This window comes from Ornithodoros turicata, chromosome 3 (genome assembly GCF_037126465.1).
Source record: "Ornithodoros turicata isolate Travis chromosome 3, ASM3712646v1, whole genome shotgun sequence".
NCBI classification, from domain to species: Eukaryota; Metazoa; Arthropoda; class Arachnida; order Ixodida; family Argasidae; genus Ornithodoros; species Ornithodoros turicata.
In genome coordinates this window covers 77,849,634-77,863,013 of record NC_088203.1, presented here as the reverse complement: position 1 = coordinate 77,863,013, position 13,380 = coordinate 77,849,634, and the positions used below count along the sequence as shown (strand labels likewise).

Genomic DNA, 13,380 nt, shown 5'->3' with positions numbered 1-13,380 from the left:
CACAACCACATTTAGCGAGCGCTGTATATATATAAGCACTACAAGCGAGTACAAGCACTCAGTTTTAAAGCAGTTTATAAGCAAGCCGATTTAAAAGCCTCCTGCTACATTCTTAATTACTTACGCAACAATGGAAATCGGAAGATTGAGAGAATATAGGGAACGCCCTTCCTCTTTTGGTACTTGCTACCTACACTTTTTAGTTCTGGACCTTTCTGTAATCAATTCAGATATTGATCTCACAATGGGCGGTGCAAGACGTTTTATAATAGTTTTCGTATACAAAAACTATATCAATATCTGAAATGACGAAAGAAACCTACCTTTATGAAGTTATATATGGAAGGATTTTATTGATAAGGTCCTTGAACCGAACACAAAAAAAAAAAAAGCATTGAAAGTTTAGGTTCCATAAGTTTTCCTCTACGCACATGCCACCGAACCGCACCCAGTTTTAATCCTGCTACACAGTGCCCTCTGTCGTTATAAATGTAGAGCGACACGTGGGCCTCCTAATGCACAGTCAAAACAGAATTTGTAACGTACACCGCTTAACAACAAGGGAGTCAGGCGCGTCGTGCACGTATACGAATGGAGTGCACGCGTGGCTGACTCACTGTAGGGAGCGACGTTTGACTTGACAACAGGAGGAACTTGACAGCGACGTTTGACAACAAGAAGAACTTGGAACTTTCCTCAAGTTACTTTGACAACGTTACCTAAAAAAGGAACGAGTTCTTCAAGGAGTTACTGGAGCTCAAAAGCAACGAGTTATAAAAGTTACCGAAAAAGCTTAGTTACGAGTTACCCTCCCAACACTGGTTCAGGTAGGCTTCCTACTTGTCTGGACTTGCGATACTTTGCAAACTGAGCGTCGTCCAAAACGCAACGGTTTTCTAATATAATCTAACGACTCGCTATTTTCGAGGAAAAGAAATAAAAAATATATAGAATGTACTGCTTGCGACACGCTTGTCTGAAATCAGCACCCTGTGGTTTATCCCACCTCAAATATCCAGGTGTTGCAAGATCATTTATTTAGAGTAATAAACACTAGCAGCATATGGTCTTTCTTTAAATACAATATTGGAACAACGTTTCCGAGGGCAGCCAAGGAAATATGGGTTGCAGAACTACTGGCAGGCCATTCCAGACAACCGTGTCGCAAGCAGTACCTCTATCTTCATATGTTCGGTCTTGGTGTGTCTTATAATCATCGACAGTGACGTCAGTTGCGAACGAGATTCTTTTCTTTCGTGTAGCTCGATGGAATAGAAACGAATGGCATGCAGTGCGAACGTCATTTGCTGGGAATGCCATTCCATTTGCCGTGTGGCAGGGGTATTACACTTCAGCACTGCGTTCCTTTGCTTTCATTGGCGCCGATTGTGCTTTCTTTCACCTTATTTACAGCGCAAATCTGCCTTCTTCTTTTTCTATTTTTCTCCCTTTCCAAAGAAGAGGCGAGTACATTGGTCTTTCCTTACCTTTGTAGTTCAATAAGGCTTGTTGGTGGACTAGTTGGACTAACCACGAGAGGCACTTGTCTCGTGTTTAGACTGTTCCCCTCGTCCTGTCCTTTTTGTACTTCTACGCAGTGCCTAGACCTCTAAGTATGAACTTTGTATTTCACCACATTACTGCCAGCACTGGTGTAGAGCAGTGTTTCGCGAACTTCTCGTTGAGTCAGACCCGCCATTGCGAATCCATTCAAGGACACCCTTTAAGTACGATTCATGTTGACATAAATACAGGACGTGAAGAAAGGAAAGGAAAAGAAAAACGAAACAAACAAGGCACCGCCATGCAGGAAATGAGAAGGTCGTATATTTCTGTCTTCTTTAGTATCATAAATATCGTCATATATCAATGTCGCACCCCTCAGAGATGACGTGACCTGCACTCGCCCAGACCGTCTTCGAGATGTCTTCGACCGTCGCAGACCCCCACGAACACTCTCGGGGAGGGGGAGAGGGGGGCGGGGCCGCGGATCACACTTTGGGAACCACCAGTGTAGAGCCCCTGACGATGAAACTCCCCAATCACCATCATTAAAACAAAGTTGTTGTTGTTGTTGTCTTTACCTTTGTCTCAGGCTATGTCCTGCGTCTGCGCAGGCCTTGGTTTGAAGCGGGAGAAGTTAGGCACACGCTCCTCGTTTCAGTCTGCAAATATGTGTACAAGAAACAATTGAAGCAAAACAGAAACAAACAACAACAACAATAAATGAAGAAGTGATGATGACATAAGATGTTTCCCCGTGGTAGCCACAGAACCCTACCCCACTTCACAGTGGTTAATATGAGAGGATGAATTGCGCAAAAATTGCGCGGAGAACATCTGATAAATGCAGGACGAATACATTAGAAACATCACTACATCATCATCACTTATTTGTTGTTGTTGTTGTTGTTAGCAAATCAGCGTTAAGAAGATCCAAGAAGAGGTAGTGAACAACCTCTGGAACAAATGTATGACTTTACAAGCGGACAAAGATTCCAGATTTCTAATTATCCCGGAGGATCAATATCTACAATAAAAAGCGGAGCCAATGATCAACAAAAACTTCGTCAAGGTATCCCTATAGCAAATCATGAAACCACGGAGAGAGATCGTGAATTTGTTGGAGAGAGAAGGAACAACTAGTTTGACGAATAAGATTGAAAAGTCTACCAGCAAACACCTCGAACTTTCCTTTGCCATCAAGACGTATAAATCGGATATGCCGTTAAGACCTATAGTTTCTGAGAGGAATGCGTGGTAAATAGTAACGGCCCGCCTGCTTAGAAGAAGAATTGAAGCATTCCGAATACAATACTCGTACACCATCACAAGCACGAACGAAGTCATTGAAGGCCTGAAAGAACTGGAAACATCGAACTGCGAGGTAGTTTCTTTTGGCGTGGAAGACTTATATTTTAATTTAGTTACTGACGTTGTGGAGGATGGTGAGCCGATGTATTGAAGGAACGGATCAAGGCAAATTTTGTTCCACTACGGGTCCTTCGGAAGTGCAATTTCTAAGGTTGCTTAGATTATACCTATCACCCACTTGCGTAGAATTTCAACCAGCTCCCGTGGCTTAGCGTGCTGGCCATGTCACGTCGAGACTGGGAGTCGAATCCCGATGCCGGCTGTGCTGTCTGGGTTTTTCCTGGATTTTCCTCAGACGCTTTCAGACATATGTCGGCACAGTTCCGTTAGAAGCCGGCCCAGGACGCACATTCCCCCAGGTCGACAGTCGTGACGTTTCCCACCTCTGTGAGACCGACAACGGCGAGCCCTTTCACATGCACCACCAGCACCACCACCACCACCGTGGAATTTCAAAATATGACGTACACCCAAAAAAGAGGGGTGTGCATTGGTTCATTAATAGCTCCTGTTCTTAGCAACGTGTATTTGGAATCTGTGGATAAATGGTTGGAGTCAAGGTTTTCGCGGGATTGCCCTGCTGTTCACCGGGTATATAGATACGTAGACGACTTCTTGCTCCTGGCAAATCGAGGCACGTAGTTGGAGGATATAAAAAATATATTTCAAAGTAACCCCTACTAGAAGCTAACTTTTGCTTGGGGGCATCCCACGCAAGGCACGTTGCAATACCTGGATGTCAAGATAATCACAGCGCAGGAAGAGGGAAAGAACCCTTCGGGTTCGTGTTGGCAGTACGGGCAACCCCGTCAGAAACATGTATACTTCCTTTTCCGTCAGGGCACTCAAAGACAGTCAAATCAGGAGTAGTGAGCTCCCTCGTCAACAATGCCATAAAACAATATTGTCTCCACAAGGTAGAGGAAGGTTTCTTGTGCCAAATAGATAGACTGGAGAAAGCTGGGTATCCCCAAGATTTTGCCAAGACGTAGTCAGGAGGTATTTAAAGGGGCACTAAAATGCAAAAACAACTTCACTTCAAATTACGTTACACGCTATGATAATTTCTACTTGTTAAAACTTTGATTCTGTTACGAAGCTACAGCCAAAATTATACAGAAGTCTTTCTTGCTTCGTCGCTAGGCAGTGAACGTCGTTTCAACTAGTGCATCGATGTTTCTAGGCCATGCTGCACGTGCACGCGCGTGCCACGCCATGTAGCAGTCCCGGGGAAAACCATAGCGCGCGTTGCAAAGCGGACTGGCGTCGCTGTCCGAAGGACGTGAAGATAAATGTTGTCAGTGGAACATTCGCGAGAACCGTTTTGGGCTACAATTCCGTGAATCGGTAATGAAAAATTGAGCAGTGCGTATCATGCCGCGCATATACGGAACACTACGATCGGACCCGTTTCAAATCCACAAGCACACGATAGGTATGCGCGCGCTTCTCCTGCTGTCTCATTGGATGCCGCCATTCTTTGCCTCCTGGGGATCCCATTCGTCGCTGCCAAAGACGGCTCTGTTTTCATTGCGGCAAGCCCTTTCACCATCACCACCACCACCACCACCATTGCGTTTTTTTTTCTTCTATACGGTAGTGTTGTGTGAACTAATTTCATTTGAATTGCACTAATTGAAACACGGACTTTCATTTGAGAGCAAGTTATTTTTGCATTTTAGGGCCCCTTTAAGGAAAATATCCACCCGGAGGCAGGAAGACAACCAAAGAAAGAACCAGGTTATTGTCAGTCTTCCGTATGTTCACACTGTAACACATAGGCTTATGAAGGGGGGGGGGGATATATATTTATTGAAAGGAAAGGTCTGCCAGACCAAGGTCGGCATGCTATTCCATTAAAAAAAATCAAAAGAAAACGAAGAATAAGCAGAAAGGAAAGGACGAAGAGGAAAAGGTGAGTCTCCGTAAAAAGGAGGAAAAACAAAAACGAAAAGAAAAGAAAGAAGGGAAAAAGAAAAATATAGCAACGAAGAAAGAAGGAGAAAAAAAGAAGAAAGAAAACGAAGGTGAGACTCCTGGAGCTCAGAGCTTAGAGGCCAGGCCAGTGCACTTCAGGAAGTGCAGTAAAGCAGTTGTGACGGCCCACTGTTGGTGCTGAGGCACAGGGCCAAGAAGTGCGGCCAGCGTGAGCTGGTTGTGCCCGAAACGTTCGAGGCAGCGGAAAAGGGTATCGCGATGGTTGGTGTACTTGGGGCAGGTCAGCAGGAGGTGTGATGTGTCCGCAACCACTTCGCAAGCATCGCAGAGGGCCGAGATCTGCCTCCCCATCATGCGCTGGACCGGTGGCGTGTATGCCAAGTTGAGGCGCAGTCGGTGGAGGAGTGTCTCTTGTGGTCTTTGGAGACGTCGTGGTGGGGAGAACTCCACCGCCGGGTCGATGGAGCGAAGGAAGTCGTTGAAACGGGCGGATTCTCGAATGAATCTCTGCGCCTCTTGGGCGGCCCAGCGGCGGATCTGGATGCGGCAAGCCGAAGGGGTGAGCGGTATGCGCGCCGCGGCGTCGGGTTGTTCGTGTGCGCGCTTGGCCGCAGCATCTGCACGATCGTTCCCGCCGAGGCCAATGTGGCTGGGTATCCACTGCAGACATATATTGTGCCCGGAAGCAAGGGCGGTGTTGGCTAGGGACATTGCCATTGTGTGCAGGTCGTCCGTTGTTTTGGTGCAGCATGAGTCGAGTGTCTCCAGTGCCGCCTTGCTGTCCGACAGGATCGTCCAGGTTCCTGGGGGCGATGTCGTGATGTGCCGGAGGGCCGCGTGGATTGCGAAGAGCTCGGCTTCGGTGGAGGAGGTGGTATGGGAGAGCCTGAAAGCTTGCTCGATGTTACCTTGAGGAACGTAGATGGCTGCAGTGGCCCCATCAAGTGTTACGGATCCGTCTGTATAGATCGCTTGACGGTGTTGATGATGCGTCGATAGGTATTCGAGGACGAGCTGACGCGCAACGGCTAACGGCGTCTCCCTCTTTCGGCCTAGGCCAGGGACGCTGGTCAATACCTGGGGCTTGGCAAGGGCCCATAAAGGAGGGGCGTAGGATACACCTGAGGAGCGGTTCGGGAGGATAGCCTTAAGACGGCGGACGGCTCCGCCAAAGGCCGATGCGGGGCGGGCATCCTCAATGGACAGCAGGTAGTGGCAAGGGTGCTGCGTGACGAAGCGCGCAAAGATGCGGAGCGTCTCTCGGTCCCGTAGAATATGCACGTGCGTCTCTTGCGCCTCCGCAAGTACGGTGTAGGTTTCAGCCGTGCGTGGCAGTCCAAGGCATACCCGGAGGCCGCGCGCTTGGGCATTGAGGAGGTCTCGCTCACCCGTCCTACTGATCCCGTGGAGCGCTGGGAGGTGGTACCGTAGCAGCCCCAGCACAAGTGCGTTATGGACGTGTCGGAGGTCACTGCACGAGGGACCCCACGACGCTCCAGAGATGCGCCGTAGCACGTTCACGAATTTCTTCGTCTTGGTAGAGAGGGCCTTGATGTGCTGGAACCATGACAGCCGTTTGTCTACGATGACCCCGAGATATTTGTAGCGGGGGACGAAATCAAGTGGCGTTCCCGCGACGTAGAGTGGGTAGTTTTTAAATGAGCGGTTGGTGAACGTCATGGCGACTGTTTTGCTTGTGGAGACACGTAGGCCTCTGTCGGCGAGATATATCACAATGACGTCGAGGGCTTGCTGCAGGCGCCGCTGAATCGCGTCTCTCCGGGTGCCTGAAGTCCAAATGCAGACATCGTCTGCGTAAATGGTGATCTTGACGTTGGCAGGTAGGTGTGCGGGGAGTGAGGCGATGACAAGGTTGAACAGCAATGGACTCAACACACTGCCCTGCGGCACCCCGCGGCTTACCGGGAAGGGAGCTGTGTCGCCGTGGGCAGTGCGCACAAAAAGGGTGCGATCAGATAGGAAGTCCCGGACCCAGGAGACGGCTCGGGCGCCTGCACCAGATTCTTGCAGAGTTGCGACGACGGCGCTGTGGAAGACGCTATCGTATGCTTTCATGACGTCTAAGAAAACTGCTGCTGTGAGCTGCCCTTCAGACCGCGCTTGCTGAACACTAGAGACGATATCGATCACGCTGTCGATGGATGACCTGCCCTGCCGGAATCCAGCCATGACCTCAGGGAAGTAACGCATACTTTCAAGAAACCAGCTTAGCCTGAGTGAATCATGCGCTCCATCGTCTTCGACAAACAGCTGGTGAGGGCGATGGGCCTGAAGGAGTCAATATCATGAGGTGATTTGCCGGGTTTTAGGATAGGGACAACCATTGCGGACTTCCAGTCTGGAGGCACCGACCCTGTGCGCCACGAATCATTGTAGATTTGAAGAAGAAGATGGCGTCCGCGCAAGGGGAGATTACGTAGGGCCTTGTAGGTGATCTGGTCAGCGCCTGGGGAGGTATGTTGTGATGAATGTCTCAAGGCTGATTCCAGCTCAGGAAGCGAAAACATATGATCGAGCGAAGTTTCCGCCGGTGGGACATCGGCCACAGGTATGTCTCGAGCAGACGTTAAACCGTCGGTAGGCAACGATGTTAGTCTGCCGCAATATTCCTCGGCCAACCTTATCTCTGAGCGACCCGTGGCCAAAGACAATGAACGGAACGGGTTGCGTTGGGTAACCGGCTCGGCTAGCCCTTTTAGCACCGTCCAGACTCGGGATAGCGGTGTGCGCGGAGATAAGGACGAAGCGAAGCTCCTCCAGTGGTCCCTAGCCAGCTTGTAGAGGTGCCTCTGAACCGCTTTCTGTATTCGTTTGGCCTCTTGGTTGTGGGCGGGGAGACGGGAACGGCGGGCGCGTCTTTCAGCCCTTCGGCGTATCGCACGCAACTTAGCGTACTCTGTATCGACGGCGGCAAATTTCATGGGAAGTTGGAAGACGCTGGTGGCACTGCGAGTAGCGCTGACCACCGCGCGGCAGAAGTCGTGGTGACTAGCGTCCCTAAGATCAGCGGAACTAGACTCGAAGGCAGCCCTATAGTTGCTCCAGTTAGTCTTTCTGACCGTGCGCCTCAGCTGAGCCCCTGGCGCGCCGCGGACGTTGATTAGCAGTGGAAGGTGATCGCTTCCAAGGGAGTCAGCGTCGACCTGCAAGCTGAAGCGTTGTGCAATCGAGCCAGACACAGCTGTGAGGTCCAAGCATGATGATATCAGCGGGGACTGTACAAATGTCGGGGAGCCATCATTGAGGAGGTGGAGGTCCATCTCCTCGAAGAGCACAGCAAGTCGTTCTCCCCGTGAGTCCGAGCGTGCGCTCCCCCAGCTGACGTGGTGGGCGTTAAAGTCCCCGCATAACACAAACGGTTGTGTCAGGCCGTCCAGAATGTTCTTGAGGTTATTCACGTCATATCGGGTCGCTGGGGGCAAGTACAGGGAAATCACAGTGAAGTCAAGCGCACCCATTCGCACTGAACAGCAGACATACTCCCCTCCACTTGTTTCTACAAGGGACCTCTTCACAGCCGGTATGTCTGATCGGACGAAAATGGCCGCTCGGCTTCTAGCGTTGTTGGGCTGCGACACGAAGGTGATGTAGTTGGATAGGCGAAAGTCGTCCCGAATCCCACATTCTGAAATACACATCACTGGGAACTTATACCTCCACGGGAACTGGCGGAACTCTGAGAGCTTCGTCTGAAGGCTTCTTGCGTTCCATTGGAAAATCGTGGTCGTTTGATATTGTACAGCCATGCAGCATGAGAACGAGCGGTAGCTGGATCCGGCCGGGCCTACCGGCCACGTACCGGGTACTCAGGAGTGGGGGCAATTAGTTTCTCTAACTGCAAGATCGATTGGACTTCCGGGAGCGCTTTGCACTCGGGGCATGCAATGATGATGGCCCTCAGAGCTGCAAAGAGCAGCACCATCTGCATATCGACAGAGTCGTGGGCCGTTGTTTGGGCTGGAGGCTCTCGGCGGACTTTCGGAGTATAAGTTGCCTGACTGCTGGCGGCTTCAGACGTCGCTATTGGAGTGGGCGTGGTGATGGGGATCGGTGCTGTGTGAGGGGCGTCCTGAGAGGCCAAAGCAGGCAGAGGGGGAAAGTCACCCATGTTCCATATAGCTGGCCTTCCAGCTACCTGGTCAGCGGACCTAGAGCCTGCCCGGTGTCGCCGCTTCCGCCGTCTACGATGCCTGCGGCGTTCTTCGTTGTGGATCTTGACCTTGGCCTCACGGTAGCTGCTGTTGGAGCGCGAGCGTTCCCTGGCAATAAGCCTCTGCTGCTTGCATTTAGGGCAATCGATCGACGTTGCTTGGTGGTTGCCTTGGCAGTTGACGCACTTGGGGACGCTCTGGGGGCAGTCGGGGGAGTCGTGGGACGTTCCACAGTTGGCACAGATCCTTTTTCGAGTGCAACACGCTGCCACGTGTCCATGCCTCTGGCAGTTGTAACATTGCGGCGTCGGCGGTAGGTAAGGTTTTACACGCATGGTCAGTAGATGGAGGCTGACCTCACGCGGCTTCGCGGCCCCGGCGAAGGTCAGCCGCACAGCACCACAGTCCTTCTTTATCCGCCTCGCAGCGATGACCGCTGGGCTGGACCTGATGGCCTGCCGTATTTGGTCGTCCGATAGTGAGGCGTCCACACCAGTGATGACGCCGTAGCAAGAGCCAGTGGGACGGGGTTCATATGCTCGAACAGGGATTGAGCAGATGCGGTCGAGTCCTAAAAGGGAGACCTTTGCTGTTGGGGAAGTGGCATCCACCGCGATTATGTTCTTCGCGAAATTCGGTCTTATTTCCTTAATCCTCCCCGGGAACTCGGAAGTGAGGAAGTCTGATATCTTCAGGTGATTCAGCCTGGCGAGGTTCGTTGCTGCGTCATGGGGAGCGAAAATCACCGTGACTCCCGTGGGCGCAGGGTGTTGCCCAATGTTTGAGCGAACGGTCTTTCGCGCTCTTTTGGGGACCTCTTCGAAGGGTCGGTCGTCGTCATCAGATGATGTGAAAGCGATGTCTCTATCAATCTGCCTCTTGCGCAGGATAATTGTTCTGCTGCTAGAGGAGGAGTCGGTGTCACCGGCACCGGCCCCTTCGGTAGACGAGGCGCTGTCGCCGCTTGGGACGACTTCCATGGCTAGGAGGGGTCCCCCAGGCCACAGGAGGGCAGGGCCTGTGCGAGTTCAGGCGCAGATATGGTAATGGAATGAGGAAACAACAGATAGATTTCCAGGAGCAGAAAATTCCACGTCTACACACTTTGACTTCGTCGTCGTCGTCGTCGCTTATGAAGGCTGCTGGCAAAAGAGCTGCTGGAAGGCTGCTGGCGCAAAACACGGTGTTCCCTGTTCCCTTCCTGCTGTCACTAGTAAAAAGGAGAAAATAAAAAAATGTGGACCAAGGCATACGGGTACAGCATGTCGAGTGTGGCGTGGGTGCAGTATGCTTAGGGTTCTTCGTATTCGGGTTTTATGATTTTTCAAATTCGGGAGAGAAAAATCGGGTGCTATTTGCACACGAGAATTCGGGGAGAAATCGGGCGCTATGATCTCTGTTTGACACGTCAACGGGAATTTTCCGGTGAAACAAGCCACTGCCGTGGCACTGGGATGAGAAACAATCACCTTTATATTTCCACTCGGAACTGGGATAGCGAATGACCGTGATATTCAAACACTTGCCCGAGCTCCACAAAAGCTCGCTTTTGACCCCTGCAGGAGGGGATCATAAACGGAGGACAAATGGGTTGTCACAAATAGCTCTCTTTGCTGATAGTATGATTCACTTTTCCACTTCATCATCAGAATATAACTGTGGTTGTTGTTGTTACCGAAAACGACAAGTTGAAGGACCGCAACGACTTTGGGTAGATATCGGGTTTTACCCGAATTCTTGAACATTTGTTCGGGGGGGGGGAACTATGGTGAAAAATCAGGTTTAACCCGAAAACGAAGAACCCCCCCCCCCCCCCTAAGTATGCTCTATTCTCCTTTCCTGCGGCCAGCAGTATATAGGCGAAACTGGGCGCTGCGTAAATGCGCGCCTTTGAGAACATGCAGGATTGGTGCGGAAGGGGAAAATGGAGGTGTCGCATTTAGCGGCGCACGTTTCCACCTGTGTGTGTTTGCCTTTATTTAATTCGACCCGCGAGCGTCAGATGTGCGCATTAGACATGTTGTCGAGACCACCCTGATAAATGAACATAAATAGAACTGGTCAGTACGCCAACCACAATGTTATCAAAGAAATAGGAGGCCCTTATCAAAAGAAGGGTAATCGGTTTGGCTGATTTATCTAGGAAACGAAAAGAAAAACAACCCGTTTCGCTCTCCCCTTTTGTCAAAATTTTCCGCTAGGTGCGTTGATTCCCACGCGTATCTGTTATCATGTTTAGCATTTTAGTAAACCTGGTTGAAAGTGCGACTGTCACTGTGTTTGTCTTTTCGTTTCCCGTCGCTATCCTACCCTTACACATATATAGCTACACAGCTGAAGTCGAAAGACATTTCAGTTCACTTCCTGCACTGCAGTTTTTCCGAATTAAGGATTTACCCTTCCCCATTATTCCTAGCCTTCGACTTTCCTACTGTTGACTGTCAAAATCATACACACATATGCTGACATGGGCGTTCGGTCATTATGGGAATCCCAGGAAAAGACTCGGAGAAACCCATGGCAGCTGGGTGCGGCATTAAGAAGGACCCTGGACGAGCAGAGCCACGGCGGTCCGCCCAGGTCCTCTGCGGACAATGAAAGTTTAATGGGACCCCGCCCCTGCGATAGCTGGGGAAGACGTCAGAACACGCCACATTGTCACGTGCCACAGACGTTCACTTTGCTCGCGCATGCCAGAGCTTCCATATGTCGTTGTGAGTAATGATTGTCGCGCAGAGGGTAAAGGACGCATGGAAGGCTACGGCACACTTGAATGGTTTCATTTCTGTTCCGACGTCGGTACGCGTGCTCCGTAGATCGCAAAAGTCTCGTGCGTTTGTTGTCTCTGCCATAACTGTGCCGTTTCGAGAATGTCTCCCCAGTTCGCTTTCTCCTCCTGGATGTGACGAGGTAGCTATCTCTTGTTGTTTGACAGGTTGTAGGTGCAGTGGCGTATCTAGAGCTACCTGCGCCCATGGCAACATGGTTAACATGATGTCCTTGGGGATGCGTTTTCGTGTTGTCCGCACTAGGTTTCACACTATAACCTCTCTAATGGCGGGTGCTTTAGATCATTTATGAATGCCTCAAGTTGAGTACCCGACATGGCACATTCACATCCGACTACATAATAGCGCCCCTGTTCACCTGGCGCCCATGGCACCTGTCCACACCCGCCACACCCTAGATACGCCACTGTGTAGGTGTTCTGACTTCTGTCAGATCAGAACGTCAGTGCAGCTTCACACAGCAGGTCATAATGTGGTCTTCTGGGAGGGAAAATTTTATACGATAACTCGTGGCAGAAAGCCCTAGAGGGGTGCGTCGAGGCTGCCCCATCTTATCAGCTTTGTCTACATTAGTAATTGATCCCCTTTTGTGGAACATCGATGCGAGTTCCGGGGTCCGCTAACAACTAACAAGTAACAACTCGTAGGCCTTGCATCTGATGTGAGGGGTCCGCCTATTGCCCGAGGATTTTGGCCAAGCTGAACTGGCGTTGATCGACGCGGCGTTGCAGAGCAGTTTTCATGATGGCACGCTCACGATCGTACTGTCCGCACACCAGGAGGACGTAATGGAGGTCACCGTACACACCACACGTGGAACAGAGGCTGGATGCGCCGACACCGAGGAGATGAGAGAACTGATGTTCTGAGGCTGGAACAACATAGAAGGGACAATCACATACAAGGCCTCAAGTTGCCTAAGAAATTAACGAAATTAATGCCTAAGAAATGCCTAACAAAATTAAATTAATTAATAAGATGAAAGTCACTGAAAAGGTTAGCCAGCTGTAGGACTCGAGCCCACATCTTCTGGATTACCGGTCCAGGACTCTACCAATTGAGCTAAGCTAACACGCCTTCTGAGCGACTTCCAGGGTGCGTCATCTGAAGGGACAAACCAGTCACTCTCTCTCACTCACCCTCCTTTCACTCTTACATTTTTGCACACTCATACACACATTCATACGACAGGGATCGACGCAAGCGGCAAATGTTGAACATGAGAGAACTGATGTTCTGAGGCTGGAACAACATAGAAGGGACAATCACATACAAGGCCTCAAGTTGCCTAAGAAATTAACGATGAAAGATGAAAGTCACTGAAAAGGTTAGCCAGCTGTAGGAGTCGAACCCACATCTTCTGGATTACCGGTCCAGCTCTAGTGTGGGTTCGAGTCCTACAGCTGGCTAACCTTTTCAGTAGCTTTCATCTTTCATCGTTAATTTCTTAGGCAACTTGAGGCCTTGTATGCAGAATTGTACACGTTACTCGAAAAAAGTAATTGATTACAATTACTGTTACTACTGCGCGAAAAGTAATTCTTTACCGTTACAAATTACTCCATCGAAAATGTAATACGTTACCGATTAAAATGTAACGCGTTACT

At 50.3% G+C, this 13,380-nt stretch overlaps 1 protein-coding gene across 1 annotated transcript; it reads right to left on the bottom strand.

Moving 5' to 3' along the window:
- Positions 1-4,917: 4,917 nt before the first annotated feature.
- On the bottom strand, positions 4,918-7,002 carry LOC135389697 (uncharacterized). The gene has a single exon (XM_064619730.1). It carries the CDS (start codon positions 7,000-7,002, stop codon positions 4,918-4,920), a length of 2,085 nt encoding a protein of 694 aa, XP_064475800.1.
- Positions 7,003-13,380: the final 6,378 nt, after the last annotated feature.

Bases quoted from the DNA above. Each gene is read 5' to 3' on its own strand.
- LOC135389697 (XM_064619730.1), bottom strand. From the start codon at position 7,002: ATGGCTGGATTCCGGCAGGGCAGGTCATCCATCGACAGCGTGATCGAT.